Genomic DNA, 27,811 nt, shown 5'->3' with positions numbered 1-27,811 from the left:
TCTCTTTTCTTTTTCATCTTTTTCCTTTTCTCCTTTCACGTTTATCATTCATAATGCCAGTTTATACTCGAAAGCGACAATTTGTAAGCTGTGCTATCAGATCTAACAAGACATGCTGATAGTTGGGTGGTAGGGCTTTGCTGGTCTTACTCCCGAGTATGTCTTATTTCATTCCAGCTCATTCAAGGCTACTTTCAAGGTCGAACATGCGAATGGAAAGTCCCAGAGAGATATGGCTGAAATTCCAAACCCGGTGTATTTTGCTGACTACTGTCGGGTTATTTTGTTGACAATCATTACATCGACGACTGGCTGAAATTATTTTTGTCTGAAAAACCATTGCTACTTGAAACCAACAACTATTTCGACTTTGGGCTTTTCCGACATTCTGCGTGCGCCATCTGTTTGACGACTATTTCATTTGCTGGGAATCTTGTCGTTGTCATAAGCAGACGATTGAGATTTTGGGCCCCTACTGCCGCTATCTGGGGTGTAGCTGCTGGAGCAGCTGTTAGTTTCTTGCTCTCCGATGTGCCTCTGTTCCAGAAAGACGTTTTGATCAAGGTGCCAATGGTAAGTTTACAAATCTTGATCCCATTTCTGTTTTTGTTTCTAGCCATTACTAATCTTTCTAATGTAGCTCGGCACGTACTTTAAAGGTCTGTTGGACACCAGCAGCTTGCCTGAAAGAATAGTATTGACATCAGTTCTTATCTCGCGCAACTTGCCTTGTTGACATTCTTGTCATATTTCAAATCAAACAGATACCACTCCAGAGTCAGACCAGCCTTTTTAATGTATCATCGGGTACGATGATTATCTGAAAACGTAGATTTACATGACATACATGGAAGCTTATACGTATCTCAATGGCTTTTGTTCCCTGCTTACAGATATGGCTTGTTGTTTCTCAATCTACTTGCAACCTTGAGCATAATGAATGCCACAAGGCAAAACACCGCAAACACCGAAATTTAAATGATCCTCCCATTTGGGTACAACGCGGCACGTCACTCTCCTCCCCGACTCTGAGCAATTGTATCAATAACTATTTTGTATTTATTCTATTTCCTCTTTTCCTTTTTGTCCTCATTCATCTATCCATCAATCAGTCAATAACTAGTCTCAGATTTCTGTCTCGCTACGTGAGTAAGAAGGCCACATACGCCAGAAAGAGTGGACAAGAATGAGCCGCCGCTAGACATGAGAGGAGGCGCGTGCGGGTCAGGCAAGGCGAGACCGACGGGAGACTATGAAGAGGAGAATGGCGCTGATGTTGTGTCTGTATTGTGCTGACTTTGCGACGACTTGCTGTGCTTTCTGCGACCATTTTCACTGTGACTTGCAATGACGACAACTCATTTGCCATTCGCCGGTTTTTCTCAACTGGCGCATTCAAATTTCCATTTACAGCTCATATAGCGTTCGTTCACGATGTCTGCCCCAGAATACGACTATCTCTTCAAGGTTTGTTCTATGCTGGAGAGATAAAGAGCTTCAAATCGGGAGTTGTAGTTGATTGTGTATAGCTTCTGCTCATCGGCGACTCCGGTGTCGGAAAATCCTGTCTCCTTCTTCGATTTGCCGACGACACTTACACAGAGTCTTATATCTCTACAATTGGTGTAAGTAGCCATATTCAATGCCGACGTTGGGTTGCTTGTGGGAATTGGACAATTGGAGCTCAGCAAGCTGGGTGAAATGGGAAGCACAAGATCACAACGTGGTGGATTGATATGAAATGCCGTGAAGAGTTGGCTGGGTTATTAGACAGTTAAGGCTTGGCTTGTTTGAGGCGTATGGGCAATGAAGGGGGTTTGTCGTGACCACCCGGCCCTTGAGAGACGCTCTTATCCATCCTCTTTTTTCTGAATTTGAATTGCCGTTTGGTTAGGGTCATTTTGTCAAGGCAAATGCTCACAGTATCTGTAGGTCGACTTTAAAATCCGAACAATTGAACTTGAAGGGAAGACTGTCAAGCTCCAAATTGTACGTACCGTTTCCTGGTCGTACTCAGTAATCTTGTGGCAATGCTGACGGTGAACCCTCTTCCAACTCGACTCCTTTTTTCGACTCTCATTGCGACCGTTCCATCTCTCTTTCACCTGCTTGTTATTTTGACGCTCTTCTTTGCCGCCTCTCGGTCTTCGTTTCCTTCAATCGTTGAATCTATCGTCTACGAGGGCTTCTTGCGCTGCTCGCACCTTTCCACATGTGCTGCTCGGCACGCGTCTCTCATTTTTTATCTCTTTTGTCTGCGGCTGCATCCTTCTTATTTGTTGATCGGTCGTTCACTCTACAACATTCCTGATCGGGATTTCTTTTACGCACCTGCACTTTTTCTTTGCTTGTCAACGGTTCACCGTTTTGTTCATCTCACATAATGTTTTTCGACTTGTGTATACTTTATTACACATTATCTTTTAATTTCTGTCTTTGTGTATATTGACAGTGGGATACTGCTGGACAAGAACGATTTAGGACTATTACCTCTTCTTATTACCGAGGCGCTCACGGTATCATAGTAGTATATGATGTCACCGACCGAGGTCAGTTTCACCACCCAAAATAATGGTAGTTGACAATTCTGATAGACACATACACTAATGTCAAGCAATGGTTGCAAGAAATTGACCGATATGCCGTCGAGGGTGTCAACAAACTTTTGGTCGGCAACAAGTCTGATTTGGCTACCAAGAAGGTGGTTGAATACGCCGAAGCTAAGGCTTTCGCAGATGAACTAAACATACCTTTCCTTGAAACCTCTGCAAAAAACGCAACCAATGTTGAACAAGCATTCCTGACTATGTCCAAGCAAATCAAAGATCGGTACGTTTCTTCGTTTATCTATGCTCAACAACTGATTTGTGTTAGAATGGGATCATCCACAATGGCTTCTGGCCCCAACAAGTCTACCATTAAGGGTCTCGGACAGAATGTGGAGCAAAAGACTGCCGGCGGATGCTGTTAAATCTCTCCTCGGGTTGTATCTTCCGCTCGATGACGAACAGGATATGTGGGTGAAACAACAAGATCGAATAGACAATGAGGAGATTTGAGTCATGAATAGGGAGAAGGTAGGGATGAGATGAGATGGATTGGATTAGTAGAATTGGACAGATGGGTGAGGAAGAGGTAATGTGGGACAAAAGGCTGGAGGATATAATTCCGTCTATTCCCTTCTCAAATAGTTTTATTACTCCCTCTGTTCCCTTTTGTAGAACTTTGACGTTTTGGTTTCTGACATACTATCTACGCTGTGCACTGTGTTGCTCGCCTTCCAATTGGTTTCTCTTCGTACACACATCAAGTGACACTTATCGCGGCAGATAGGAATACTCAATACAACCCAACATGTCATATCAAACCTCTCAAGAAAACATTTATTGCAAGTTGATGAATAGCTCTGAAATGAATGTCTCAACAATTAGAACGATTTTGGTGATACATGCGTATACTTGATCACGTCAAAATATTATGCGTACAAAGCAACTGTTAAGTATATGCTAATAGTAAAGAAAGACCGATACAATTAAGACCAAAAGTAGAAAATCCTTGTCTAGTTTTTGCGGAAGAAAAGAAAAGAATATGTCCCAAAATACTAATTGATCAACATTCACAGAGAAGACAAACCATTGAAAAGAACTAACCACTATCAAAACATAACCCCTTTAACCATATATACAGGAGCAAATAAAGGCCATAAAAATTAGAGAAAAGAAATATGTGAGTAGTGACTACTCAAGTGGAGGTGAAGTAGGGTCATCAGTGACAAGGGGAGTACTGGTAAGAGAAGCCTCTTCAGGCGTGGGAAGAACAGCATCTGGCTGAGTCAGCACATCTGGATATTCCTGCTCAAATTTTGCCTATAAAATCGCCCGAGTCAGCACAAGAACATACTCTTTCACGCCTCTTTCAACTAAATAAAATAGGAAAGAGCTCACCATTTGATCCAACATTGGCACCAACCATACATCCCGCAATAGTTCGCTTGCCGTGGGCCTTTCCTCTGGATCCAGTGCAAGACAATGGTCAATGAACTCTATACCATCATTTGACATATCGTTGGGATCAGGTAGAGGAGGCGGTTCGTTGGTAGCGCCTAGATGAAACATAATTGCCCTTTGAGATTTGACAGTTAATCAGTTTTGATGCGTATGTTTAACACCGCTTTACTGACCACTCGTTATCAAAATCTAAAAAACTCCAAGGCTTCCTTCCTGTGATCATTTGCAACACGATACACCCTAAGCCCCAAATATCACAAGCACCTAGCTTGCCTGTTCTCTGGTTTTTTATCATTTCGGGTGCCATGTACATGGGCGTCCCTTCAAGACCTTCCATCTTGGCGTGAGCCCCACCTCGGGTACGAGCAAGTGTTCTGTTAGATTTGATGATCTTAGCTGTACCAAAATCTGCTAATTTAAGGACAGAATTGGCACCTATAAGAATGTCTATGAAGGTATTGATTAGTGAGGCAACGTAACATTGAATAAAAATACCTACTCTCTGGTTTAAGATCGCGATGCTCAATCCTGTTTGCATGTAGGTACTCCAATCCACGCAACAATTGAATTGTAAAGGCGCCAACCACCTCTTCGTCATCAATTTTACCATACTCCAACATTCCAGCCAACGATCCTCCTTCACAGTACTATACCTACGGTTAATTGATTGAACTGACATAGACAAATAATCTGCTTACTTCTTGGAACAAACAGACTCTATTCCTATGTACTTCTAATCCCAAGAATCCAACTACATTTGGATGGCTTAATAAACTCATCACATCTGACTCTCTTTTGATGCTTTCATACAATGCTGGGGTACTCTGCAAATCCACCGTTGGGAGAATCTTGACAGCAAAGACCGTATTGTCTTGAAGTGAATAACCAAGATAGACTGAGCCGGATGCTCCGCCGCCAATATAAGCACCCTGCTGCCATCGCATTGAGATGTTGGACTTGGAAGCTGCAAGAAATACTAGCGCCCGGTCTTCCGAAACCTCTTCATCGAGTACTTGACCCATGGCGGCAGGCGCAGCCTCGCTTCGGCGTTTTTCAAGATCTGCGATAAGTCGGAGACGTTCTTCGACAGTGAGGCGAATGGATCGGTCAACACGAGGTTGGCCGGATGGTGATGGTGTACGAGGAAGGAATTCGTCGTCCAGGTTTTCCTGCAGTCGCTGCAATCTACGCATTGCTTCGATCCGCTCTGCCTCCTTTTTCGCTTCCATACTACTCCTTGCTCCTAGTATGTCAAAATGTGACACCAACAATGATACACATACGCCTACATATCTCCTCAACAACGAGAATTCTGATCGATCAAGAGCAAGGATGTTATTTCCTCTGGTCATACTGAACGCATAAGTTAAGGCAGCAACTGTCCATCTGAACGTTTTCCGGTCCGTAGGGTTACACTCTTGGCTGATGAAGCTGATCCAACTGATTGCCAGCCTCATCAATAACCGACTGAAACGATCCCATGCATTTCTTTCGATGTGTATGCTAACGCGCGTACCATGTTCTGTAGCAAAGCTGTACCAATTCTCCACCAACTCTTGTGAGCCTGGCTGACCGCGAAAGGCATTGCGAACAAGAGGAGCGGATTGGACGATACACTCTGAGAGACGATATGATGACTTAGATATTTTGACAAGTTGATGTTGGATTGTGGGAAGGTGAGCTTGCGCCTCTACAACACAGTCGAGTGTGAGTATCTCGCCTGTATCAGGATGAATGAGAGATTCGCTAAAGTAGTGTTTGCACAGGGCCAATCGTTTTGTAGGTCCATCAGCAATCAGACGGACCCTATTATCTATGAGGCCATATTCGATGTATTCCATGGGTAGCGTCATGACTGCACCAGACCACACAAAATTTTGCCTTGGTGAGATGAGTAGCAGGTATGCCGCAAGCGCCTCGTCATCTACATCCTCTGGATCAAGATCTGCAGGGTCCGGCGGTATGGCCGCGCCATTTGTCGCTCCTTGTCCTGCCTGGCTCCCTGTCACTGAGCCTTGACTGGTGACATTTGGAGGCCTCACTCTGGATCCAGGTATTGTGACTGAAAATGCCCTCCGCAGCAGATGTCTGACTTCATCAGGCTGACCCCATAAGCTTCCATCTGCTACAATATAAGTTCCTCGCTCTTCGAGAACGTTGGTGTAAACCAAAAAGTGGCCACTGTCTTGTAATATATCAACCAACAGAGTGACGTCTGTATTTTCAATCGAATACTCTGCTGAATTATCGAATCGCTGAGTAAGCTTGCGGCAGAATCGCTGAGTCTTGCGGTGGCGCATACGAGCAGAGTCAAGAAGCTTTGAGTACCACGAGAACATCTCTTCGAGCTTCATGCCGTTGTTCTTATTAGGCATTGTATCACGCTCACCCTCTCGATTTTCTCGCTTTTCTCGATCTCGGCTGCGCTCGTGATGATTTATATGAGTGGGCACACGAAGTTGTTGATCAAGATAATTTGCTGATCGGATAAGCAGTTTATTTGATAACGCGCTGTTCATGGTGAGTTTTGTTGACCAGACAAATCGTCAAAAACAAACCTACCAATACTGCTCGGCAACGACCAAATCTCCACCTTCAATAGCCTCTGCTGCTTCGTACAAAAATGGTGCTTCCTCTTCCAATACCTCGGTCTCCTTGTAATAACTCCCTCTTCCCACTCCCCGTAATCTCCAATGAAGCAATCTGAAGAATGTCCGGAGCGCATCCAATAAGACATCATTGTACTCTTGAGGCAAACAGTGGGGGATCTTCCATCGACCTTCAGGATCTGAAGCCATGATTTCGTCATATTGTTTCCGGATGAGAACAGCGAGTGAGATAGAAAGACGAAGATTCTCGATGAAGTCTGCTACGACCATTGGGTTGGGATCAACTAGCCTCGAGGCCGCATCCAGGCGGACTTTAACGGCCTCGATGATGAGCCTGCCGGGGAAACCGATAAGGCGAACAATCTCATACTGGAAATCAGGTAAGTTTTGTTCCTGGAAGATAGGCAAGTAGCTAATGACCATTTCCTTGGCATTACGGATGAGGTTGATCATGTCGACAAAGGCCCGTCTCTCAAATGTACGCTGGAGGTTATCTTCCTTCATTACACGATCCAAAAAACTTGAATCATCTGCTGCGTCTCCAGGGCTGATCTTGGTGTCGGGCGTGTGATAGCGATACTTGCCGACAAGAGCTTTTTCTTTTGTGGTATTGGGTTTGATGATATCCAAGTCATCCGAGCCTGTCCATTTCTGGAGAAGACGAAGTTGAGTCTGGAGCGAAGAGACAATGATGGACCAAGCAGTTAATGCATCGGTGCGTTGTCGAAAGTCCATATTAGTGTAAATTTCCTTGTCGGTCCGCATAGCAGCGAGATTCGGATAAAGAGCCTTGACAGCGCCGAGTTTTGCAAGGACAAGTTGAACCTGAGCAAGAGCTTTGACCTGGGGCGGGGCTGACAAACTGTTTCTAGACGAATCACTGTTTTGCTGACCCGTCTCTATATCCTTTTCGGGGTCGTACTTGAATGATGCAACTTCCTCCAACACAGTGTCCACCACCCGTGCCCGGCGCTCATGCACCCGCTTCTTCTCTTCTTCCTCTGTCCGCCCTCTCAGCTTGGCCCGGATTTGCCACCATAATGCTTTGCCAAACTCTTCCCTAAAAGAATCCGTTGGCATGGTCTGTGAAATACGCGCTTCTTCCAGCTTGAGAACATCTGAATTCAACACACTTTCCAACATGCCTTGCCAATCCAGCCGTTCTTTCCCCTCATCATCCGAGACATCGGCCACTCTGACTGGCAACTGAGGTGAATCGTCTGCCTTGCTCGTCAAACCGTGTGCTACTGTCCATCCAGGCGACCTCAGCTCTTCCTCCTCCTCCTCTCCATCCAACCCAAAGTCTTGCTTGTCTGCAAAGTAGTTGACATCTGGGTCTGTGTATGATCTGTCCCTCGTCTGTCTCAACTTGGTGTCAAATTTGTTAATCCTGGTGACGTTGTCCAGCGCGTAGCGCGTCCTCTTCCACGACTCGTACGTGCCGCCATCCGTCCCATGGTCCGCTGCGCTCCCCGTCAGCGGATGCGAGAGGCGGCTTGGCAGATAGTTTGCAGATCGCGCCAGCTTTGGCTGTGCCGCCGACGCTGATGAAACGATGGAAGATATTCTTGACGTTGGAGAAATATGTGTCGGCGGTCCAGGATATGACGCCGAGCGGGCGCTGGAAGGTGGCGCTGTACACGTCAACCGACTTAATTACACACCCAAACCGCCTCATTTACTACTCACGTTCCGTCGCACCGTCTACGAGACCCTCCTCGTCTGATGAGTATTCTTCGTCGGGGGCAAAGAGACGCACAGAGCGCCGACCGGACTTGGAAGCGACAGAGCCCGCCGATTCTTGAGGGATTCTTGCGGTGGTGGGCGAAGTAGGAGAAGCCATAGTGACATGGATTAGAAGTTGAAAAGAGAAATTAAGATGGAATTGAGAAGAAAAAAAAAATGAAAAAAAAAAATGGAGGTCGCCAGGAACGAGGACTGGAGATTCCGACTAGGAGACGGTCTTAGGTGTTGGGTTGTAATGGCATTAAGAAGGTTTTGTTATGTGGCATTAGAAAATGTCAATTAATAACATCAACAGCATAATGGATGATGAAAAGTTTTGATTAATAGTAATACAAAATGTTGTAATGCTTGTGCTGCTACTAATGTGCATGACCTACTCCTACCGACAGCTGTACTGATGTTGGAAACTTCCCTTTGATGCGTTTTGTTGCTGCATGAAAGGATCTCAACGCGCCCTTTTTGGTTGATAATGGAAGGGATGGTAGATGTAGGAAGTACTGATCATTATCGTAATCTTAATCAAGAATTGTCCAGCACGCCGGGCAGTGAAAGTATCATGAACAGACCCAACGCTTATATCCCTCTGATGAGCAAGGCTCGTCGGTCTCTGATTCAGTTGGGTGACTGTTTCAATGACGAAGTGGGTCTGGTATCGTCAAGGATGGCACTGACAGTCGGCGTAGAAAATGAGTCAGTATTCAGTCATCAACAGACTTTCTATCATTTTGGATAGGCCACCCTCGGTTCTGACGCACTCCATCATCCTGCTGCTGCTCTCGGTGCTGTTGTTGAACCCGTTCCATCTCTCTGGGGTGTCTCTTAATGCTGTCACCATGGTATGGCTTGGGTGGATGACGGTGTCCTACTTTTCTGCTGAGGAAAAGGCTGTCGTCGCATCCAAATCCAAGTCTCAAAAGTCTACTAAGAAATGGCCAGATGACGCTAAAAAGCTTGTGGACTGCTGGGTACTTTACTCTGCCTCTGTTTTTATTGAATCGACTTTTGGTGAAGAGACATTATTGACGATTGTCCCCCTCTACTGGGCCTTCAAAGGCATTGCCATTATTCGGACAATGATGGTTCTGTATGATAAAAAGGAGCGTATGAAACCCAAACCACTTGTCAGTCTTTCCCTCGCGCAAGATATAGAACTCTACTAACCTCTCATGAAGAAACTGAAACCACGACCCAAGAATACCCGAAACATTCTGTCTTCGTCTCCCTCTCCGGCCCAGCTGCCCGAGGGTACTTCCAAAACTTCATATGCGGATGACGAGTCTTCCTCACAAGGTGATACCGCAGTAGACTCTGTCCCTACACCTTCTTCTTCTCAGCTGCGACAGATGCGACAACAATTGGAGAAAACGACTCCTCCGCCTCTTTCTCGTACACCAGATAACATTCGAGATATGCTACCTAACCCTGACAAAACGCCTGGCAGTAGCAACAGTAGCGAACCGTTTGGCCTGAGCGGAAATCTGGACCACTCAAAAGATTCAGAATCTGACTCTGCCGATCTGAAACATTCATCAGAGTCTGACAGCTCCGCATCTATCTCAGGCTCTGGGTCTGCGCACCTTCCTGATGATGCCGAAGATGTCTTCATTCCGCCTGGTACCCCTCTCGATGACCTAGCTTTGAGAGGAATTCGGAGCAAATTTATGCCAGAGGTGAAAGAGTATGAACTATCAGAGGAAGCCAAGAAGCTGGATGAATCGAATATGCGATATCTGAGAGGACATTTAAGCGAGAAGGAGGAAGAGTTGGAAATTAGACTGGGTGAAGGTATGGGTAAATCACCGGCAACTGAAGCTTTACCTTCTGTAATGTCAAGTGCCCAGGACTCCAGTCCCAACCCTCCTAAATCTAGCCCTAGTCCCCATCCGCCAATCAATGCCACCACCATCATTCCTTCCCTTCCCGCTCACTCAGCCAACCCAAACTCCCAGCCGGGCTCAACCCATGTCCCAGGCCAAATAATGACTTCTTCTCGTCCCAATCCCCTAGTCCCCACGACTGCCAATCCTCTCTCAGCCAATCCAGTTGCTGCTGATGAAGGTTCCATCACTCGTCTCACATTAGACGATTTGCTCGCCATGGAGCACGAAGCTGACAGTGGACCCGAAAGCGCTGGAAGTGTGGGCTTGACTGGCGGTATCAAGAAAACAATCGGAAATGAAAATGTCCCCGCTGTAGAGCCTCTAAAATCCAAGAAACCTCAAGTTTGAGAGTTCAAGTGTAAAGGAGTTGTTGGTTTCTCTGTTTGATATGTAGATTATCTGCACAAGGTTGACACACCATGTGAACAATGCAATTCTTTTGTTTTCTTTCTGGTATACGTTTCTTCCATAATTTCATATTCGACAGGCCATTGTAAGGATGGATGAAAAGTCAGTCGCGTAAAGTCAAGCTATTCTCCTTTATTGATAAACTCTATCCTTTGTTCTTCATATATAATCGCTCACTTTTATGAATAGGCGTATTGAGCTGTATGTCTATGCAATGCCAGCATGGCCTCCGACGCAAAAGACAATTCCAAAAAGAGCTCAAGCCAGGAGGAAACAAAATCCAAAGACAATTCCAAAGACAGTGCCAAGAAAACATCCCAGACTAGTTCGTCTTCTGCCAGCAAAAGTTCAAAACCCAAGTCCTCTGCTCAGATCCAAGAAGAAGAATTCAACAACCTTGTCTCTTCCACCTTATCCACCCACGCTCCCATTCTCTTAACACCATGCACCCACATTTCCTCCCTGCTCGACGTACCACTTTTGGCGAGCGTCGTTCTCATGCTCTCTGCCTTTCTTCTGCTACACCTCTGGGCACCTCTCTTTGCACTACCGCACCTTAGTGCCACGCTCACACTCGTATGTCCCATCTGGGCCACCGCTTCTACCCTTCATATGGAATTTGGTAAACACCCTTCTTCTCCAGGCGTAGCTTCAAGAGGGAACGGAGCCCAATGGTTGTTATATTGGATGGTGTATATCGTTTTGGAATGGACAAGAGGTTGGATAGGAATCTATCGGCCAGGCTGTAAAGGCGTTTTTGAGGTGGGACGGAGTGCAATGTTGGTGACTGTCGGAGGCGGCTGGTTCTCGAGAAGTGCACTTGTAAGTCTCGTTGGCGTATCTTGTCAGGCGATAGAGACGAGAGAATCAAGGAGCTAATGTCGTCTTGCGATACCACCAGAAACCGGTCAAATCGAAACAGCTGTTGGAAGCACAAAAGCGAGAGTATGATGAAGCCAAAAAAGCTCGCGCTCAGAGCGAGAGTAGTAATAGAAATGCGAGATCAAGTAGTAATGCAAATGCAAATCAAGAACAAGAAAAGGATAAAAAGAAAAAAGAGGATGACGAGAAGAAGAAGAAAAAAAAGACGGAAAATTAAAATAAATAGGAATTTCAAGATGCATTTCAGAATCTACTTTTATAATCATTATTACAATATTTTTGTAAATGATGTTATTGATTTTGTCAGATATTTCCTTTTAATGTATCTCGTATAAACAATAATAAGAAAAATCATTTACACGCAGCTCCCAACATGTATATCCAAGCAAAACGATCATGTAAATCAGCAAGTCAATCAAGTAAAAAATAGCAAGTTGAGTGATAGGGCATAGTATTTAAGCGCCAAATATATTTTTGTCGAGCTCTTCTTTGAATTTTTGGTCAAGCTCTGTTCAGCCCATGAGCATTGTATAACCACAAGAGGCCACACTCACCTTCAATATCATGAAGATAATCGTCCATGGCTTTCTGGAGGGCTTTTCCTTCCTTGGATCCGAGACTTTTGACAATCTTTGAAATTTCCACAGCATAAGTAGTCGTCTGCAACAGATATCAACATCTACCTGACCGTATTGATCCACTCACCCTAATGGCCAGGTTTTTCTTCTTGTCTCGGTATTTTTTCTGTGCTGTCTTATTCTGCTCTGATCGTTTCGGAGTCATCCTCCGCACCTTGACAAGTTTACCATACTTGTTGTACTTGAAATTAGGAGGCGGGGTGGGCTTGGAGTCATCAGTAACCCGAGTCGATTGAGCAGTATCCGTGACAGTAGCGTCGCTGGAGTAGCTGCCGTCCGTAGAGCTAGAGGTGCCATCGTCCAAGACAGAGACGTGGGAACCAGCGGTACTTTTGTAATCCGTATAATCTTCCTCGTTATCCGACAGAGACGAGGTGCTCATCCGCTCCGACGCTTCAGTCTCGCATCGACCAGTCAACATGGCAGGCGATGCAACAGAACGGTCATGAGGCAATGCCACTGGTGACCTTTCAACACGCTTGGAAACCTCTTGCCTTGGTTTTGCTTGCGTCGCTAGCGGTTGGACCTTTTGCTCAGGAGAGACGGGCACCTCACCCGCCTTGGCAGAGGTCGAACGGGTGATTCTCCGGCTAGCATTCTGACGTATAGGTTCTGGCGCCGACACCACTCTCGGGAGCTTGGATGTCGTCTCGTCCACACTCGATAAGCCGAGAGGACTCGGCACACGCAGGTTTGGAGTTGAACGTTTGATAGTGAGGTGGATACGGGTCGAACGGGCTGGTGGACCATCGACAGTAGGAACGATGACCGACTTGCCTCTGGCCATCGACGAAGATGATTTTTTAAACGTCTGGGAAGACGTACACGCGCGAGCCGAGCGAGTGGCTTGAACCGCTGGCAACAGCGCTTCCGCCTGGGTCTGAGGAAGATAGTTGACATTCAAATCCTTTACCAGTCAGCACTAAACCCTTTTCCACCCAGACCGCTCACTTGGCTTTCAGCTTGGCCACCAGCACCAGCTGTATCCACCGATACACTGGCAGCCGCGCCAGCATACCTATCCACGGCAGGATCCGATCGAAACGAATCATCCACCAGCCCGTTGTGGTTCGCACCCAAGTCAAAGGGCCGAGGAGGAGGCAAAAGCTCGTTGGGTGACCCAGAGGTCACCGGCCACGCCTGCATCTCGTTTTGGTTCATCAACGAAAATGTCGGTGGATGCTCGACATAACCCACACCAGCGTATGGCGCTGTCCATCCACCATCAGCACAAAACGCATCCCATTTTTCAAAAAAAAAATCAAAATCACTCACATGGGTAAGCACCCGAGTACTCTTCATACGTCTGACCATCTGGACTGAAAAAAGGCGAAAAGTCTATCAACATCTGTTCCCCATGCCCAGCCATGGGATCGCCATGAACTGATAGTAATAGAAATCAGTCACTGCCATCCTCTCCACTCCCAGCCTTACTTGACATGGCCGTCGCCGGTGCTGAAAACACGTCCTGACTCAACCCGTCGACCTTTGAGCGAGCGATACTATATCCTACCTATCGTCAGTGACGACTAGCCAACCCCACAACCCACTCTTTGCCGACATGGTCTTTTTTTCGTCAGAAACAACCCACTACAAGACGCCACGACAGAATCAGACCTCTTCTCTTTATATACCGTCTCTCGACAATGGACGAAAAACCTACGCCACTTCAGTTTGATGGGTGTAAATTGCACGCCGACGCTAAGAACCAAGACTAGTTCCTGCTTATGAGCACCCAACGCTGGGCCGCGATGAATGAGAAAAGATGTGGGGTGTAGGATCGAATGGAGAGTTTGCGCTAATCAGAGTCATCTGGAGGCCAACACAGTCCTTTCCTGAGGGAGCCGCTGTGTCTGCGTGGCTAGCAAAAGGGCACGCTCTGTGGCACTTTTTTTTTCTTCCTTTCCCTCTCTCTTCCGAGGCCACAAGATCCCAAGACAAAGTGAAATGAAAAAAGGCATGGTCCGTTGGTCAACACGAGAGAAAAGGGGGTAACGGGCTCAGAGACATGAATCAACTCAGGTCCACGGTGATGGGCTCGAGCGAGGGAATATAACGAATGACAAAGAAGCGAATGACGCCGTGCTGTGTATTAAGAACGGCGCTCGTTGTTTGCGTCAGTGGCCTCATCCTTTTCCTTCTTCTTTTTTGTTTTTCTTTTTTTTTCATTAAAGAAGAATCAGCCAGAAGGCTCAGAGGCCCACCACAGAAGATGGAAACCATGACGTGAGAAGGCGTATGCCTAGATGGGCCGGCTGGTGATAGCATCATGGATGGTAGCTTCATCATGATAGGGTAAGTGGGAAAATTTGCTTGCACTATCAAAAGGATGAGGAGCTGGGACGAGAGATGTGTTGGTGTAGCATGCTTTGTGAGTAACTGTTGCTTGGATGGAATGGAGATATCGGTGTATACGATGAGAGAGAGAGGTTTTCTGCAAAAGGTTGACGAGAGGTGTGTCAACGTGAGAAACAGGGGTATCAAACGAATACCGGTTGCTGATTATTTGTTTCCGTCTGCCGTCTCTCTCGAGTCTTGATTTTGAGCTGACGAGTGGTGCGTAGTGGTGCGTCAGTCGCATTTGGGTTAATAGAGGCATTGTGTAGTTGGCAGATTTCAAGGCTGGGTGTGTGGAATGGCGTCGTGGTTGGAGAGTGGCGGTGGGAGCTGGTAGGTCTGTTTCGGTGGGTTTCCTTGAGGTCGAGAGGCTTACCATTTTGGAGCTGTCAGCACGTATTGGGTCAGTGGATGTGGGTCAGTGGGTGTGGGTCAGTGAATGCGAGTCAGCGGATGTGGGAGATGGTGAGCATGGACAATGTTAGTAGTTGGCCTCGGTGGGCTCGGTGGGCTCCGCTGGTCAGTGAAAAGTTGTTAGTCCTGGTGAGCATGAGGTCAGCTTTAGCAGATGTCAGCTAATGCACGCTCTGTTAGCTTGATGGTAAGAGTTAAGCCATGGTAGCCAAGAGGTCAGTCAGAACACTACGTGAGCTGCTGATTAGTGTTTGAACGGCAAGAAAAGACATGGATGCTAGAGATGGAACAAGTCAGCACCTGGCAGTCTTTATAGACATAGACAAGGATCCACCCACCATTTGTGCGCTTCCCGCACCAGTCACTCAGGTTCCCGCACCTCCAAACGACCACGCACCGTGTATAGCACTCCTCGTCCAGCGGCAGCGGATACATGACGAGCTTCTCGCCACGCTCTTTGCCTCAAGTACAACGCTGCGCGAGCTGGAAGAGACGGAAGAGACGGCAGAGTCTTTAAAAGTGAAGAGTTGAAATAGAATAAAAGAAAACAATGGCCTCCACCTCCACCACAGGAATCACCCGTGGGAAAGCTTCTCGTAGGTTATGCACAGTGGCGGAGAGGTGTACTGTGTGGAGCCCCGCAATGCATGGCCAATCGGCTTGGTATGAATGGAACAAAGATGCACTTTAAATGGCTTGGGATGTATAGTGACGGAAGAAATTTGCCACGTGTAAAAACAGTCACGGGGGACTTTACGTTTGATAAAGTGTGAATTAGACTTTTATTTCATTTTGTTTCTTTCACCACATCATGTCTTATCCACAAGGGTGAGTGTTACAAGTTTGAGTGGCTCGTAGGCCGACCGTTTGCAGCTCTATCCGTGCGGCTGCACCACAGCCTACGCAGCACCTGAATCTCCCATACCTTCAGCCACACATGAGTGGCTCAGCCTCCAGCTTGTTGGACGCCGTGGTGGGACAACAGCAGCATGGAACACCGCCTGCAGCGAGGAGCAGTGGGCTGAGTCCTGCTCCGGCGGCGGCTTTTGCAAAGCAGAGCATCTCTCATTCATCGCGGTTGGGCACCTCGAGCCAATCCCATGGGGATAACTCTTTCGTCAAGGTCAGTGACCAGGGAGAGAGCGACTGGGATATCTTGAGCGATGCCAGTGCTAGGGTGGATGCCAGTGCTAGGGTGAATAAGAGCGGAGACGATAGTGAGGAGGCGATCAAGCATCTTCAAGAAATAGTTGCCAAACGGTCCGTCGTGTAGGCTTGTACGAGACGAGGCGCTAATCTCTTACGGTTCAGCCGTTCCCAACTTCCCCAGCTCGAAAATCAGTTGGCAGAGCTGGAAGCCCAAATTAAGGCTGCTGAAGAGCGCCAAACCCAGATCAAGGCTGCCGAAGAGCGTCTTGCTCGTGCGAAAACGATCGGCCAAGAGACAGATGTCGCCGAGGGTACTGATGCTGGACAGCAACACGACGTTTCACAGTGACACCCTGGGAGCTTTTGGCAACAGCCTAGATAGGATCAATCAACATAGCCTGACCCCAAATAGTAATCAACATCCTCGACTGTGTACAAACCTCGACTCTTCTTTTACAAAGACAGCTTCAAATTTGATATCTATGACTATTGAATCAAATCCTCACTTATATGGATCATGCATAAGGTACTTTATTTCGGTGCGCTAGCTAACAGTGTCGATTCAGATGACGAACAGCGTTTGTCTTGATGGACATGAAAGAGCGCTCCCATTCATTAAGGGCCAAGCTTTTGTCGTCCTTTGTGTTTTCTCTCCTAGACTGTCAATGACTGTCATCCTTTCAAGATGGTTTCCATTTGTTCAACTCTCTTGTTTTCAAGGTCTTGACGCTGAACCCGCAGTTGATACTGATTGTATACTTTTCTTGCCATTTGGTAGAGGCTCTGTGAGCACAGCCATCTCTTGAAACCTATTCTTTCTCGGAAAACCACATCATGCGCTTTTGCTATTTACTCGCCCCCTTCTTGCTGGCGGGCCCAGCTCTTGCTGGCGTCTTCGGTAGGGGAAACCCCTCCAGCGTACCACCCCCTAAACCCACCTCGTCGTCTTCTGGCAATTCAGGTTCTCAAGGCACGTCGAGTGAAGTCGCTTTCCTCCAAACCCTTCAAGCAGCTCAAGTAGCTTCCATGTCTTGTCTTATTACTCTTGTCAACCTGACAACTACTCCTCTCGGCACATGTCTTGGCCTCGCAAGTCTTGCTGACCTTATAGCTAATCCGTCTCAAAATGCTTCATACTCAACCCAACTCAACGGGTACCTCGGGACAGTTTGCGGCCAGACTTGCTCAGAGGCTGCTTTGAATGACGGAAAAGCACAACTCACGTCAAAGTGTGATATGGGTAATGGTCTGGTGGGCGCTTTAGGTGCTATCATTGAGAATTACTCGTCAAGCTACAGGACACTGGCTTGTCAAGTGCATTAGTCAGTCTCTCAACTTTCATTTATGTGCCAGAGGCTGATATCACGAGCGCAGCAATGGCACATCTGATCTCTGTCTTCCAGCTACTCTCAATACCTCTACAACAGCCAATTCCAACGTATTTTTGAATGCTCTTTTACGCGGTTCAAATACAGATTTAGAATCGTACAGAAACTCGGTGTTCACACAGGCAAAGTGTACAGGATGCATGTATGAGATGTTCAAAGCTGCGTAAGTCTTCTTCGCTCAAAGTACACATCATGATTAGCTCACCAAAAGATGGGTAACAGACAATACACGATACCAGGCATACGTGGTAAACCTTTGACAGAAGCGTTCGGTAACCATCTCAAGTATGATTGTCCTTCATCCTCCGACAACCCATACGCAGGTTCTAGTACTGGTGGGGGAGGAAGCGGTAGCGGTTCAGTAATAAACTGGGCAGATGTAAATGATCAACAGATTCCCGATGCCTTGCAAGTCAGCCAGAATACAAGAAATCCAAATGGTGCAATGAGAACTATAAAGGGAACAACAGAGGGAAGCTGGGGCATGGAAATAGTGATTGCTACGGCATTATTGGTCTGGACGGGAACTCAAGTCGTACTTTAAAGATGGAGTCCCTCGTGGTGATATATTAATATTTGTGTATGTATGTTTTCGTTCATTTTGAAACCAACAAACTAATAACTCAGCATTTGCTTCTCCTGTCTCAGTTTAACCCTTAGTCTTCTCGTCAATAGCTGATTTTTATCTTCTATCCCAGCTTTCTGTCATTTATCTTTAGCCTTTACGAGGTATGAAATGTCTCTTGACTGAAAAGACTTTATCCACCATATCGTTGTCAGAATATGTACTGCCAATGACGAGCCATTGTTTCAAAAGAGTTCAATAATCATTTAAAAAAGGGTGACATATGATGAGCTTCATTACGGAGCTCAAGTTAAATGAGACAGTTCTGATGGGCCAAGCTGGATAACATGTGCTTTAAGTGTATCTTTACAACATTTTCAACATTTCATTATTCATGTTATTTGGCAAGCTTTTCCATCAGTGACCATACAAGATTCAACAGATCAGTAAGAATATTTGATAAAAACAACAATATTTCAGCTCAGTTGTCCACTTTGGCTGCCTACCAGTATTTTTTGTCGTTTTTCAAAACAAAGTACATACTACAAAACGCTCCTGCAGTTGATTTTCCATAATTAGGCAAGATTATCTTTTATTCTTGTAGTATTTTGAGGGGCAAGGTTGTCTGATAATGAAGGAGACTTGAAGAGTTGAATTTGACCATTTGGTTTGATACAAACTCGGCAAGCTGTAGGCTGATTAATAGTGGAATATTGAGAGCATGGCTAATGAGCATATGGCATGATAAAGCTGAATCGTTTATTAATATTTGCTGACGAGTTGGTGGATTGTATATTGATGACACTCTAAACATGAAGCTCGGCTACATGACTTGAAGATATTTTGTATTTCTACTGCAAAGCCCAGGTTTTTATGACTGTTGTACAGCGTTTGACAGTAGACAATATGACGCAACTTGGACAAGATTAGTTGTCATTTGAACTTACACTACTCCAAAGTCGTATCATTACTCATCTATACCTCACTAGGTTTATCAACCACAGCCTGTAGCTCCTTCCAACTCTCCAACCCTTCAACGTCAACTCCAAGTCCCTCCACATCCTTTCGCAGTGCTGCTATATCTGTTTTCATCTGATTTGTAAACATTTCCTCCTCTTTGACTCCAGAAACATCCCCTTCCTTGATGGCTGCGGAATCTCCGCTCCCTCCGCCTCCCCCGAAAAAGGATGAGAGCCCAGTCTTTTTGGATTTACGATGTTTCCGGAGTAAATCTTCAGTTTTTTTGACACTAGCCAAAGTAGAAGCATAGTTGGTAAAGACAGAGTGTGCCACTTGTGCTCCAAGCTCCTCACCATATAATTCTCTCAAGGCTGGTTGTTGTTTAAACAGCGAATGTACAGGCTTTAGAACGGAGGAGACAAAATAGCTCGGTTGTATAGGATTAGATGAAGAAGAAGTATGGGAAGCTCGGAACTGGGAAGCAATGGATCGGATCAGTTTCAGAGGGTCAACGCAGCGGCGGACAAGGATTGCTATTATCCTAGAAGTATGATGTGAAGTTGAAGGAGACAAATGGTCTGTCACAGGTAATCAGCGGACATGTCCAAAAAAATTCTATGATTACCAACCACCAAGGTTCAATTTCTGCACAACTTCCAACTTTTCGACCCTTGCAGTCAATTTATTAAGATCAATGACTGCTGCTGACAAGAAGCGCAAGACTGTATCTTCTTGACTGACATCTCCGTTTTGAATGACATAGCTCTCTGAAGTGGATTTGATGTATGTTTCATAACGAGCGATAATCTATGCTCTCTCAGTATTGACACAGGAAGGAGATAGACCTCGCTCACCTGCAAATTTAATCTCCAAAATTTTGGCGCTAGTTCCGCAATATAAACGTTCTCATTCCAACACTTTTCCAATGCCTTCCAAACTGCTCCGCTCTGATTTAATCTCCATTCTGCATCCTTGTCACCCGAGTAATTCGGCTGTCCAGTTAATGATGGCTCTAATTGACCCACGATCTCTTTCCACCGAAGTTGAAAGTAAACAGGTAGTTGCCAACGACGCTCAAATGTTAAGTATGTTGGACTTTGGCGCATCGCTATGACTGAACGAACTGAAGGAGCTATAGATTCGAGCAATGATAGAAACCGGTATGTTGTAGTGTAGTTCTACGTTTATCAGTCTTTTATCATTCAAAAATCACAATTTAGCTAATGTCACCTTGTGAAGCTCATCTGGTCTTCCAGCTGCAAATATGACATTGCCCAAATTATCCATAATAGCCTCTCCTATTTCAGGCCAAATAACTTTTGCCAGAAAGTCAAACTTATTGGACACTTTTTCACCAATATCTATAAGTGATTGGTACATCGCTACGTGAGCAAGATTCCGATTATAGATGGATGCTAGTGGAGTTGTATCGGTCGGAGGAAGGCGTAGAGCCGACAAGGGATCATGTAGAGGATGAGGTGTTTTAGGCGCTATGGGAGACGAGGAAAGGGAAAGGTCTAAAGCTAAGGTGTTCTATGAAACGATGAGCAGATTGCACAAAGTACAGCCGAAACTACATACATCTCGGCAAAACTGTCTAATGGATTTGCGAACAACTTCTTGAGCTTCTTCCCATCCTTCAATAGCCTGATAGGTTTTTAGACACTGTTCCAAGCCAGATGCGCTTTGGTTCTGAAGCTCTGACAAAAGTACAGTTGAAAGGCCTTGCAATGCTCGACTTTTGATCCTTACGATTCGCTAGATAAACGCTTCTTAGATTGTATCCTTGTATGACCTTTACTCGTATCGCTATAACGCACCTCTTCGACTATGTTTACAATGGAACATCCTTCATTCCTTGCCTTGTTCAAGAGATACACTATTTGTGTATGTTCTCCTGCTACCCGTGCTATGTTCTTGGAGATTTCATGTTCCTCTGAAGGCGATTGATCAAGCAAGATTTCTGCTCTATAGATGGTATCAAAGAGTCGTTGAAGAAGGTCCAGCAAGGCCTGTGAAGTAGTCAGCCAGTCGAATCGTGCCCTTAATTACCTTTTCTTCTCGTAAAGCGGCCCTTTCGTCCAATTTTTCTTGCATCCTCGCCTGATGCTCGGCTAGATCATTTCGGACAGACTGACATACAAGTCAGCTCTCATCAATCAGAGCAAGCCAGGCAGCACTTACCTCCACTTCCATCCTCACATCCTCTAATGGTGTAGATAATCTGCTCAATCTATCTTCTTCGCCTCTCAACCCTGTTCCCAGTGACAAAAACTCCTCATAGTCTCCGTTGATAAGCTTTACCAGCTCTTCCCTTAATCCTTCTAGATAGTTTCTCAATTCCGATCGTAGCTCTTCTAGAGGTATATGTACTCTGGACTGCAAAAAGGCATCCACATCAAATTCTGGTGCTGACAAGAGGGGATGAGAATGAGAGAGGGGTTGAAGAGAAGGAAGGTCGAGAGAATGAGCGGACGACGAGGAAGACGTTGAGAGGCGCAACTTTGAGATTGATGGAGGGGTAACTGTCATAAGGCAGCGTTTTTGCCCTCTCTGTAAGGAAAGAAGATCTTTTGAATTTTGCAAGAGGAAAGAAAGAAATCAAGAACTGTGTCCAAGTTGACGTTACACCGTGGGAGAGTTGTGTTTAACAAATACAACTTTGTATCTATCTTTCTTTTTTTTCTCTTATCTTTGTATTTTCAGTTCAAGTTTAGAAATAAATACATCTTGAGGATATATATATCGATTGTTGGTGTTATTCATAAAAGATTTGATAAATCATGGCTATCTCTGCAGAGGTGCCTCTATAATCAAGTATTTCACTGTGTATCAAGTCAGAAGAATAGCTTGCAAACTTTTAACCTTCTTCACTCGTTGAAAGAGGCTTTGAAGTTGTAGAAGACGCTCTATCAATTAATCAAGGTTATGACAGTGCTGCCTTAGTAGGTGGTATTGTTCGAGTTCTTAACAATTGTTCATTGTCAAGACTCGATCTTAAAGATTGAACGGATTTGATTGAGATGAATGTCGTTGTTTCGTTTGAGCAATAGGTAAAAAAAAATTAAGTCTTGACGTTTTATTTGAGATGTAAACAGAATATCTTTCAATGCAAATAGTTTCTACATGAATGATTGTGTTGTACAAGTTTTAGATATATACATTTCGAAAATAGAGCAAATAGAAAGAAAGAGAGGCCACTCACAACGACGAGAGAATAACATCCTAGTCTCTTAAAGAACGATAATGACGAGCAAATATCTTGGTTGAGGGCATAATCACCTGCGGATGTGGTCTGACTACGGCGATGTGTGGGTCCCAAAAAAAAACCGGACAGGTTGAAAGGAGAGAGTGACTAAACAGTTCAACTTTCAACTTGGCAGACACACCTGAGATTTATAAAGACTATCAAAGTGAGCGTCAAGATATCGGAAACAAATACAAAAGGTGAAAACACCATTACTTGTCAAGTATCATACAGGGATGATTGAAAACCCATTATCAAAACGAGGCGCAAACGGACTGTCATGGTGGTGATGACCAAGGTGGTGAAGACGATGGGGTAGCATAGGGTCAAAAGTATTGGTATGGATGGCCTTGGAAGTCATTGACCATATTCACATGAATGTTGTCGTCAACGTTGGAGGGACCGATGTGGAGCTTCATAGTTGCCTCGGCTACGAACAAGTCAGCAATTTCCACAGCGCCAATAAAAGCACAAGGCATACCAGTACCTTTGGAAACGTCTTCCTCGTCAACCTGCCAGTAGTCGAGTGGATGGTATCGTCCAGAGCAACGACGACCTTGAACCCATCAACGTCGACAGTGGTCTTGTCAGAATCAGAGCTGGCTGGAAGCTGCATAATAAATAATAATTTTTTATGTTGAGTAGATGGAGTGGTAAAAGATGAATTTGGTTGCGTTCGAAAAAAAACCGCTGGCTTTATATATCTTTCACAGCATCTCACAGGTTTCATGGCCGTCGGTCATCTCAGGCACGCCAAGGTCTCTCATTCCTATAAATTTGTTATCTTTTCTTTATTATGCATCTGATCTATTGCAGCTTCATAGTATTTCTTTCCCTTTCAATACTTGGAAACTCTCTCAAAACTCTTTGCATCTCTTCCATTCAAATGGATCCTTTGACATTTTCCTTTTGCTTTGCGCCTCTGTCAACCTTATCAGTAACGACGGGTAGTGGAAAGTGCAGCATGACTGTAGCTCGTAAAGCTCAAGAGCTACGTTCGTTGCAAACACTGATAAGCCATGGTAGTCTCTGATATCGTAAAAATAACAGGCAAGTACGAGGTATTTATGATCAGGATAGGCTGCTGAAGTTACATAGCCGTGGTGGTATCTCCAATTCTACTTTTTACAATCCTCTTTCTCGCTACTTTTATATATCGTCGCTATTCTTCGTCACACAAAAACCGAGGATTTAACCCCAACGATGGCATCTGGGACCCCACAGCTCAGGAGAGAGCATTGCCACGCTGTCACATGTGTCACCAGAACCGTCATGTTCACCAGTCTGGCGGATTGGAAGTAACAGTTGAAGACGACGACCAATATTCTTCATTGAAGGAAACGCCATCTGATATTCATGAGAAACGTGGAGAGATACTCTCCCAGCCTCACTTTGTCGAGAAACGCATCGATGTTCGACGGCTGAGCCATAATCCTCATGCGCCTGACATCATCACGCGAGTCAACTCGGTAGCATCGACATTGTCATGCGAGCAAGAAGCTCAAGCTTCCTCCGAGCTATTACCTTTTGGCGGCGGAAGACGAGCTTCCCATTCATCTTCAGTAAATCCTCACTTGCTAGGTTATCAAGGTGTAGAAGCGAATTCCTTAGCAGCTGGGGTAGTTGCGGTAGGAGACAGACGGCCCTCCGTTTTGTCTGGAGGATTATCCGACAAGGAGTACAGCGAGACTTTGTCAGTTAGAAAGGTCAGCATTGGTGGTGCTGAAGATTTGGTAAAAGTCAAGCCTGCTGGCATTGATCCATCTAGATTACCCGTTCGGTTGATTAACGAGACTATTGCGCCAGAGAGTCGTCGGCCATCTATCAAAAAGGGTGAACTTCAACCGGGAGAGCATGATGTGGAACTTTCTATTTCTCACCCTTTTAGCGCTACCTCGGCGGGCATTAGAATCCCTGGCTCACATAACGCATCGGCACGCTCCATACCCTTGGTACAAGCACCACCTCGTTCTCTTAAAGCTTCATCTCGACGACAGAGACCCGATTCTCTCAAATTGGCGGCCGCATCAGTTGGGCGTAAATTTACAACCAGTTCCACGAGCTTGCCTATAGATCAACCAGCACCTTTGACTTGTACTTCGGTTATTGCTCTCAAGTCTGCTCCATCAGTGATCAGTCCCAAAAACCATTTTGTCAGCCCAAAGAGCTCAATTTCTGAAGAGGTAGGTGCCTCATCCACAACTAGCCTTTTCGACGCCTGGAGGGGTTTTCCTCCCAAAATACCTGCAGCAAAAGCTATCCTCATACAGTCGCCATCAAACACCAGTGCTACCTCAGAAAACTCATCAACTTCAGCATCGTTCATGACAGTGCCATCTACCTCTGCCCCGGCTGCTTTATCAACAAAGCCGACCAACACCCTCCAGACAGGAGATTTGGTCCCTGCTATGAAAGCTCGAAATCTAAGTTTAAATGGCCCCTCGCCTTCTGGTCAACGATCTAGCAGAATTACTTACCTGGCCGATGTAGTGAAAGAAAATGAGGAAAGAAAAAGAAGCTCAGTCTCTACTTGCACAAGCCTAGCATCCAGTCCGTTGAACAATGTGCCGTCAGAAGGTCTGGTACCTCCACAAAACGTCAAAACACCCAGCAAAAATGAAAAGAGCGGTGATGCAACAGTCTCTGTAACTGATGCTTTGCAGGAAGATGAAGAGATAATCAAGAGTGCTCAAGTTGCGCCAGCTTCGTATGAAAATGAATGCTTTGAAAGCGCGCATGTCCAATACGATAATAACCCAAATACCTTGCAACAGAGGAAAAGCACCGTAGCAGAATATCCTCCTGTAATCTCTCCTCTCCCCTGGCAAGCTTCAAGGCTCAACGTTATTGAAAAATATAACGATGGTATCCCAAGGGCAATTTAAATTGAGTCAGTATAACACTCTACGGTCTACAAAGTTACATAGGTCACAAAATTGGATATCTAGATATCTATGATAGCAATATCTAAATTCTATATATGTATTCTAGTGATTCTAGATGAAATGTCAACAATTGAAGCACATCCAGGCCGGAGGCGATATACTGGTTTAAGACCAACCCATCCTAACACCAATACCCATTTCTCCGCCCTCCCTCTTCGTCTTTGTCTTCTCCTCTTCTGCCCTTCTGACCGCTTCTTTGGCCTCTTCGATGTCCTTACTAACCATCTCAACATCTCTGATATGCTCATCACCGTCGACATTCTCTGCTTCTACTTGCATGGCATGTGCTCTTGCTTTTTCCAGCTTGGCAGTAGCAGCGGCCAATAGCTTGTTGTTTTCGTTGTTTTGCCATGAAAGAAAGATATTCCAACACATGCCGACCGATTGAAGAACGAGTAGACGATGTTGAGGCGGAACCACTGCAAAGTTGAGGATTTGGGTAGGGGCAAAAACGCAAACAGCTTTTTGCCAAGTTGGGAACCAGAGCTTTCCAATGATGGTTAACGATGAGAAGAAAGAATGTTGGGCGCTTAGACATACCATGGCAACTTTTTCAGAAATTTCATTGAAACTTCTTCCTTCCAACAAACCAAGAGCCGTGGGGAACATGAATGCGACAAATGGGCCCCAAATAGAAACATCTAGGCAGACTTTCGCCAAGGTTGCTAGATGATGATTACGTCAAAGACCTTCCCAAGATATCGCCTTTGACAAAATAGCTCACTGGTAAGGCGGTTGGAAAGCTTGACTTTTTCTAACCTGTTTAGCCACAAATGAGCAAGAGGTGCAAAAACAACCGTTCCATCTAGACTCCTAAGTCAGAAACGTTACGGTTGTTTTGCGTGGTTGGCGTACAAAATGTCATCCTGCCTACCCGAGATATCTGTGATAATTCAAGATGTTAGATTAATCCAAGCGACCGGTTATGACTCAACTCACATCATAGACTTCCTCTCCGTCATCCAAGCCTGTTTTGCAAAGGCTCTTCCCCTCAATGCCAATTTGCGCAATCAAGTCTGCCGAAATAAACAAGACACCGCTTTGAACCATCTTGGTTTGCAGAGGTCTTTCACGTAGTGCTGTCGTATAACTCGCCCAGAGACGAGTCAAGAATGGGCGAAGTATGGCAGGCATCGTTTTAGACTGCAAAGAGAAGCGGAAGGATAGAGGAGAGAGAAAAGGATGGTGGCATCAAAAAGACTTTCAAGACGGAATTTGCGGATGGAAAGTAAGAGGAGAATGAAAAATAGAAAAAATCAATTCTTTTTAGAGATAATTCAATATATACATTTGTTTATTTTGATTTTTATTCAAAATGTTGTATTTTTACTTTGTTTCTCATTTCGCTGCTTTACGTTATAACACCGCTGAAAAGGTTCATATCTATTGACTTTGACTTTCAGAGAGATATATATAGGCTGTTGGAAATGTCCAGTATACTTTGCTTTATGCGTATAATCGTCAGCGCTGGACGAATCCCTGTCAACAATCTGTGGAAATGCTTGTAACAATTTTGGATATCAGAGTGAGTCCTGTACGATTAGAGACAATATATCAAACCAAGTTAGAGTCAGCTGGAATGCACTTGCATCTATAAAAGACTATATCATGAGAAGCAACTACAATGTCACATCACTTCCCAGCACAACCATAGACTGCGTTTTTGATTTAGCTGAACATTTGTTGTTCTTGGAGATATACAGCTATTATTGCGATATAAAAAGGAGCATTAAAATGTTGAAATAATCTCAAACTGTGAGATGTCATTAATTATCATTTAAAGTCTATGTTAATGAATTACAAAACTTGGACATCGTATCAGCTGCGAATTAAGAGAACATGAAAGCAAAACGTGATATGCCATGCATGTGGAGAAAGGTCCAAAACATGACAAGTCTATAACCCACAGCGTGGCTCTGTATACCTATCTAATGAGCTACTCACACGAGTGGATTACAGGTAGTTGACAGATTGGAATGTTTTGAAAGGCTATCTCATTCTGAACTTTGCATCAGTCTTGTTTTTGACCTCTTATAGAGTATGTTCATCAGCAATTCAATCCATTCCAAGATCCATGGCTCCGCCCATATCCTTGACAAGAGGCTCAAGGAATCATATAGTTGACCTGAAAGTGGTTAGTCAAATCGATAATGATGATCAATAAACACACCTTACAAGATCACCGTTAGCAGAAACTTCCATAGCGCCAAAGATGGAGACGTCGACGTGACCACCACGGATCATACCAAAAGATTCTGAAGAGTCAAAGGCTGAGGCTCCGGGAATAAGCGTAACAGTCTCTTCGCCAGCATTGATAATGCCTTTGCGAATTTATTAGAGAAAGCTGAGAGATGTTGACCGAAATCGGTACCACACCCATCGACCTCATACCCAAAATTCCGTTTTCACTTTGCACCCAGACCTTCATATCTTCCGGCAGGTAGTTGGTGGCCAAAACGGGTATACCGACACCCAAATTGACATTGGCTCCATCATACAGTTCCTTGTTCGTTCGTTGAGCCATTTTTTCTCGGAATACCTGGCCTTTGGATTTTTTCGCAGGTGCACCATCTTCACCAGAAGAGGAAGAAACGTTTTCAGACTTGAAGGGTAAGGATTTCAATCTCTTGATGCTC

General features: G+C 45.1%; 13 protein-coding genes across 13 annotated transcripts; 8 read left to right on the top strand and 5 right to left on the bottom strand.

Moving 5' to 3' along the window:
• Nucleotides 1-53: 53 nt before the first annotated feature.
• L203_102709 (uncharacterized protein) lies at nucleotides 54-796 on the top strand (the record flags this gene model as incomplete). Its single annotated transcript, XM_066212129.1, has 5 exons — nucleotides 54-83; nucleotides 134-156; nucleotides 453-573; nucleotides 641-659; nucleotides 765-796. The coding sequence occupies 5 exons, from the start codon at nucleotides 54-56 to the stop codon at nucleotides 794-796; spliced, it is 225 nt and encodes a 74-aa protein (XP_066068226.1).
• Nucleotides 797-1,434: 638 nt separating this feature from the next.
• On the top strand, nucleotides 1,435-2,971 carry L203_102708 (GTP-binding protein ypt1; the record flags this gene model as incomplete). The annotated part of the gene is made up of 6 exons (XM_066212128.1): nucleotides 1,435-1,467; nucleotides 1,530-1,625; nucleotides 1,933-1,989; nucleotides 2,453-2,549; nucleotides 2,595-2,829; nucleotides 2,875-2,971. 6 exons carry the CDS (start codon nucleotides 1,435-1,437, stop codon nucleotides 2,969-2,971), a joined length of 615 nt encoding a protein of 204 aa, XP_066068225.1.
• A 766-nt stretch (nucleotides 2,972-3,737) lies between these two features.
• L203_102707 (uncharacterized protein) lies at nucleotides 3,738-8,459 on the bottom strand (the record flags this gene model as incomplete). Its single annotated transcript, XM_066212127.1, has 7 exons — nucleotides 3,738-3,866; nucleotides 3,945-4,122; nucleotides 4,181-4,454; nucleotides 4,507-4,654; nucleotides 4,706-6,518; nucleotides 6,570-8,250; nucleotides 8,306-8,459. The coding sequence occupies 7 exons, from the start codon at nucleotides 8,457-8,459 to the stop codon at nucleotides 3,738-3,740; spliced, it is 4,377 nt and encodes a 1,458-aa protein (XP_066068224.1).
• A 372-nt stretch (nucleotides 8,460-8,831) lies between these two features.
• L203_102706 (uncharacterized protein) lies at nucleotides 8,832-10,590 on the top strand (the record flags this gene model as incomplete). The annotated part of the gene is made up of 3 exons (XM_066212126.1): nucleotides 8,832-9,002; nucleotides 9,046-9,483; nucleotides 9,535-10,590. 3 exons carry the CDS (start codon nucleotides 8,832-8,834, stop codon nucleotides 10,588-10,590), a joined length of 1,665 nt encoding a protein of 554 aa, XP_066068223.1.
• Nucleotides 10,591-10,872: 282 nt separating this feature from the next.
• On the top strand, nucleotides 10,873-11,749 carry L203_102705 (uncharacterized protein; the record flags this gene model as incomplete). Its single annotated transcript, XM_066212125.1, has 2 exons — nucleotides 10,873-11,472; nucleotides 11,552-11,749. 2 exons carry the CDS (start codon nucleotides 10,873-10,875, stop codon nucleotides 11,747-11,749), a joined length of 798 nt encoding a protein of 265 aa, XP_066068222.1.
• A 238-nt stretch (nucleotides 11,750-11,987) lies between these two features.
• L203_102704 (uncharacterized protein) lies at nucleotides 11,988-13,611 on the bottom strand (the record flags this gene model as incomplete). The annotated part of the gene is made up of 6 exons (XM_066212124.1): nucleotides 11,988-12,040; nucleotides 12,087-12,192; nucleotides 12,238-13,077; nucleotides 13,122-13,381; nucleotides 13,446-13,553; nucleotides 13,605-13,611. The coding sequence occupies 6 exons, from the start codon at nucleotides 13,609-13,611 to the stop codon at nucleotides 11,988-11,990; spliced, it is 1,374 nt and encodes a 457-aa protein (XP_066068221.1).
• An 828-nt stretch (nucleotides 13,612-14,439) lies between these two features.
• L203_102703 (uncharacterized protein) lies at nucleotides 14,440-15,452 on the top strand (the record flags this gene model as incomplete). Its single annotated transcript, XM_066212123.1, has 6 exons — nucleotides 14,440-14,465; nucleotides 14,735-14,840; nucleotides 14,894-14,934; nucleotides 14,996-15,050; nucleotides 15,102-15,108; nucleotides 15,190-15,452. The coding sequence occupies 6 exons, from the start codon at nucleotides 14,440-14,442 to the stop codon at nucleotides 15,450-15,452; spliced, it is 498 nt and encodes a 165-aa protein (XP_066068220.1).
• Nucleotides 15,453-15,732: 280 nt separating this feature from the next.
• L203_102702 (uncharacterized protein) lies at nucleotides 15,733-16,419 on the top strand (the record flags this gene model as incomplete). The annotated part of the gene is made up of 3 exons (XM_066212122.1): nucleotides 15,733-15,749; nucleotides 15,795-16,181; nucleotides 16,233-16,419. The coding sequence occupies 3 exons, from the start codon at nucleotides 15,733-15,735 to the stop codon at nucleotides 16,417-16,419; spliced, it is 591 nt and encodes a 196-aa protein (XP_066068219.1).
• A 485-nt stretch (nucleotides 16,420-16,904) lies between these two features.
• L203_102701 (uncharacterized protein) lies at nucleotides 16,905-18,002 on the top strand (the record flags this gene model as incomplete). Its single annotated transcript, XM_066212121.1, has 3 exons — nucleotides 16,905-17,392; nucleotides 17,445-17,621; nucleotides 17,681-18,002. The coding sequence occupies 3 exons, from the start codon at nucleotides 16,905-16,907 to the stop codon at nucleotides 18,000-18,002; spliced, it is 987 nt and encodes a 328-aa protein (XP_066068218.1).
• Nucleotides 18,003-18,998: 996 nt separating this feature from the next.
• Nucleotides 18,999-21,515, bottom strand: L203_102700 (uncharacterized protein; the record flags this gene model as incomplete). The annotated part of the gene is made up of 8 exons (XM_066212120.1): nucleotides 18,999-19,561; nucleotides 19,613-19,790; nucleotides 19,838-20,161; nucleotides 20,214-20,516; nucleotides 20,565-20,741; nucleotides 20,804-20,899; nucleotides 21,036-21,116; nucleotides 21,168-21,515. The coding sequence occupies 8 exons, from the start codon at nucleotides 21,513-21,515 to the stop codon at nucleotides 18,999-19,001; spliced, it is 2,070 nt and encodes a 689-aa protein (XP_066068217.1).
• Nucleotides 21,516-23,249: 1,734 nt separating this feature from the next.
• Nucleotides 23,250-25,115, top strand: L203_102699 (uncharacterized protein; the record flags this gene model as incomplete). The annotated part of the gene is made up of 2 exons (XM_066212119.1): nucleotides 23,250-23,280; nucleotides 23,329-25,115. 2 exons carry the CDS (start codon nucleotides 23,250-23,252, stop codon nucleotides 25,113-25,115), a joined length of 1,818 nt encoding a protein of 605 aa, XP_066068216.1.
• A 165-nt stretch (nucleotides 25,116-25,280) lies between these two features.
• On the bottom strand, nucleotides 25,281-26,309 carry L203_102698 (uncharacterized protein; the record flags this gene model as incomplete). Its single annotated transcript, XM_066212118.1, has 5 exons — nucleotides 25,281-25,661; nucleotides 25,716-25,840; nucleotides 25,900-25,980; nucleotides 26,031-26,058; nucleotides 26,115-26,309. 5 exons carry the CDS (start codon nucleotides 26,307-26,309, stop codon nucleotides 25,281-25,283), a joined length of 810 nt encoding a protein of 269 aa, XP_066068215.1.
• A 970-nt stretch (nucleotides 26,310-27,279) lies between these two features.
• On the bottom strand, nucleotides 27,280-27,699 carry L203_102697 (uncharacterized protein; the record flags this gene model as incomplete). The annotated part of the gene is made up of 3 exons (XM_066212117.1): nucleotides 27,280-27,300; nucleotides 27,351-27,496; nucleotides 27,552-27,699. The coding sequence occupies 3 exons, from the start codon at nucleotides 27,697-27,699 to the stop codon at nucleotides 27,280-27,282; spliced, it is 315 nt and encodes a 104-aa protein (XP_066068214.1).
• Between the last annotated feature and the right edge of the window lie 112 nt (nucleotides 27,700-27,811).

The sequence above is a fragment of the Cryptococcus depauperatus genome, chromosome 3 (assembly GCF_001720195.1).
Source record: "Cryptococcus depauperatus CBS 7841 chromosome 3, complete sequence".
Classification (NCBI taxonomy): Eukaryota; Fungi; Basidiomycota; class Tremellomycetes; order Tremellales; family Cryptococcaceae; genus Cryptococcus; species Cryptococcus depauperatus.
Note: the sequence above shows the minus strand (reverse complement) of the source record. Positions and strands in the feature narration are given on the sequence as shown.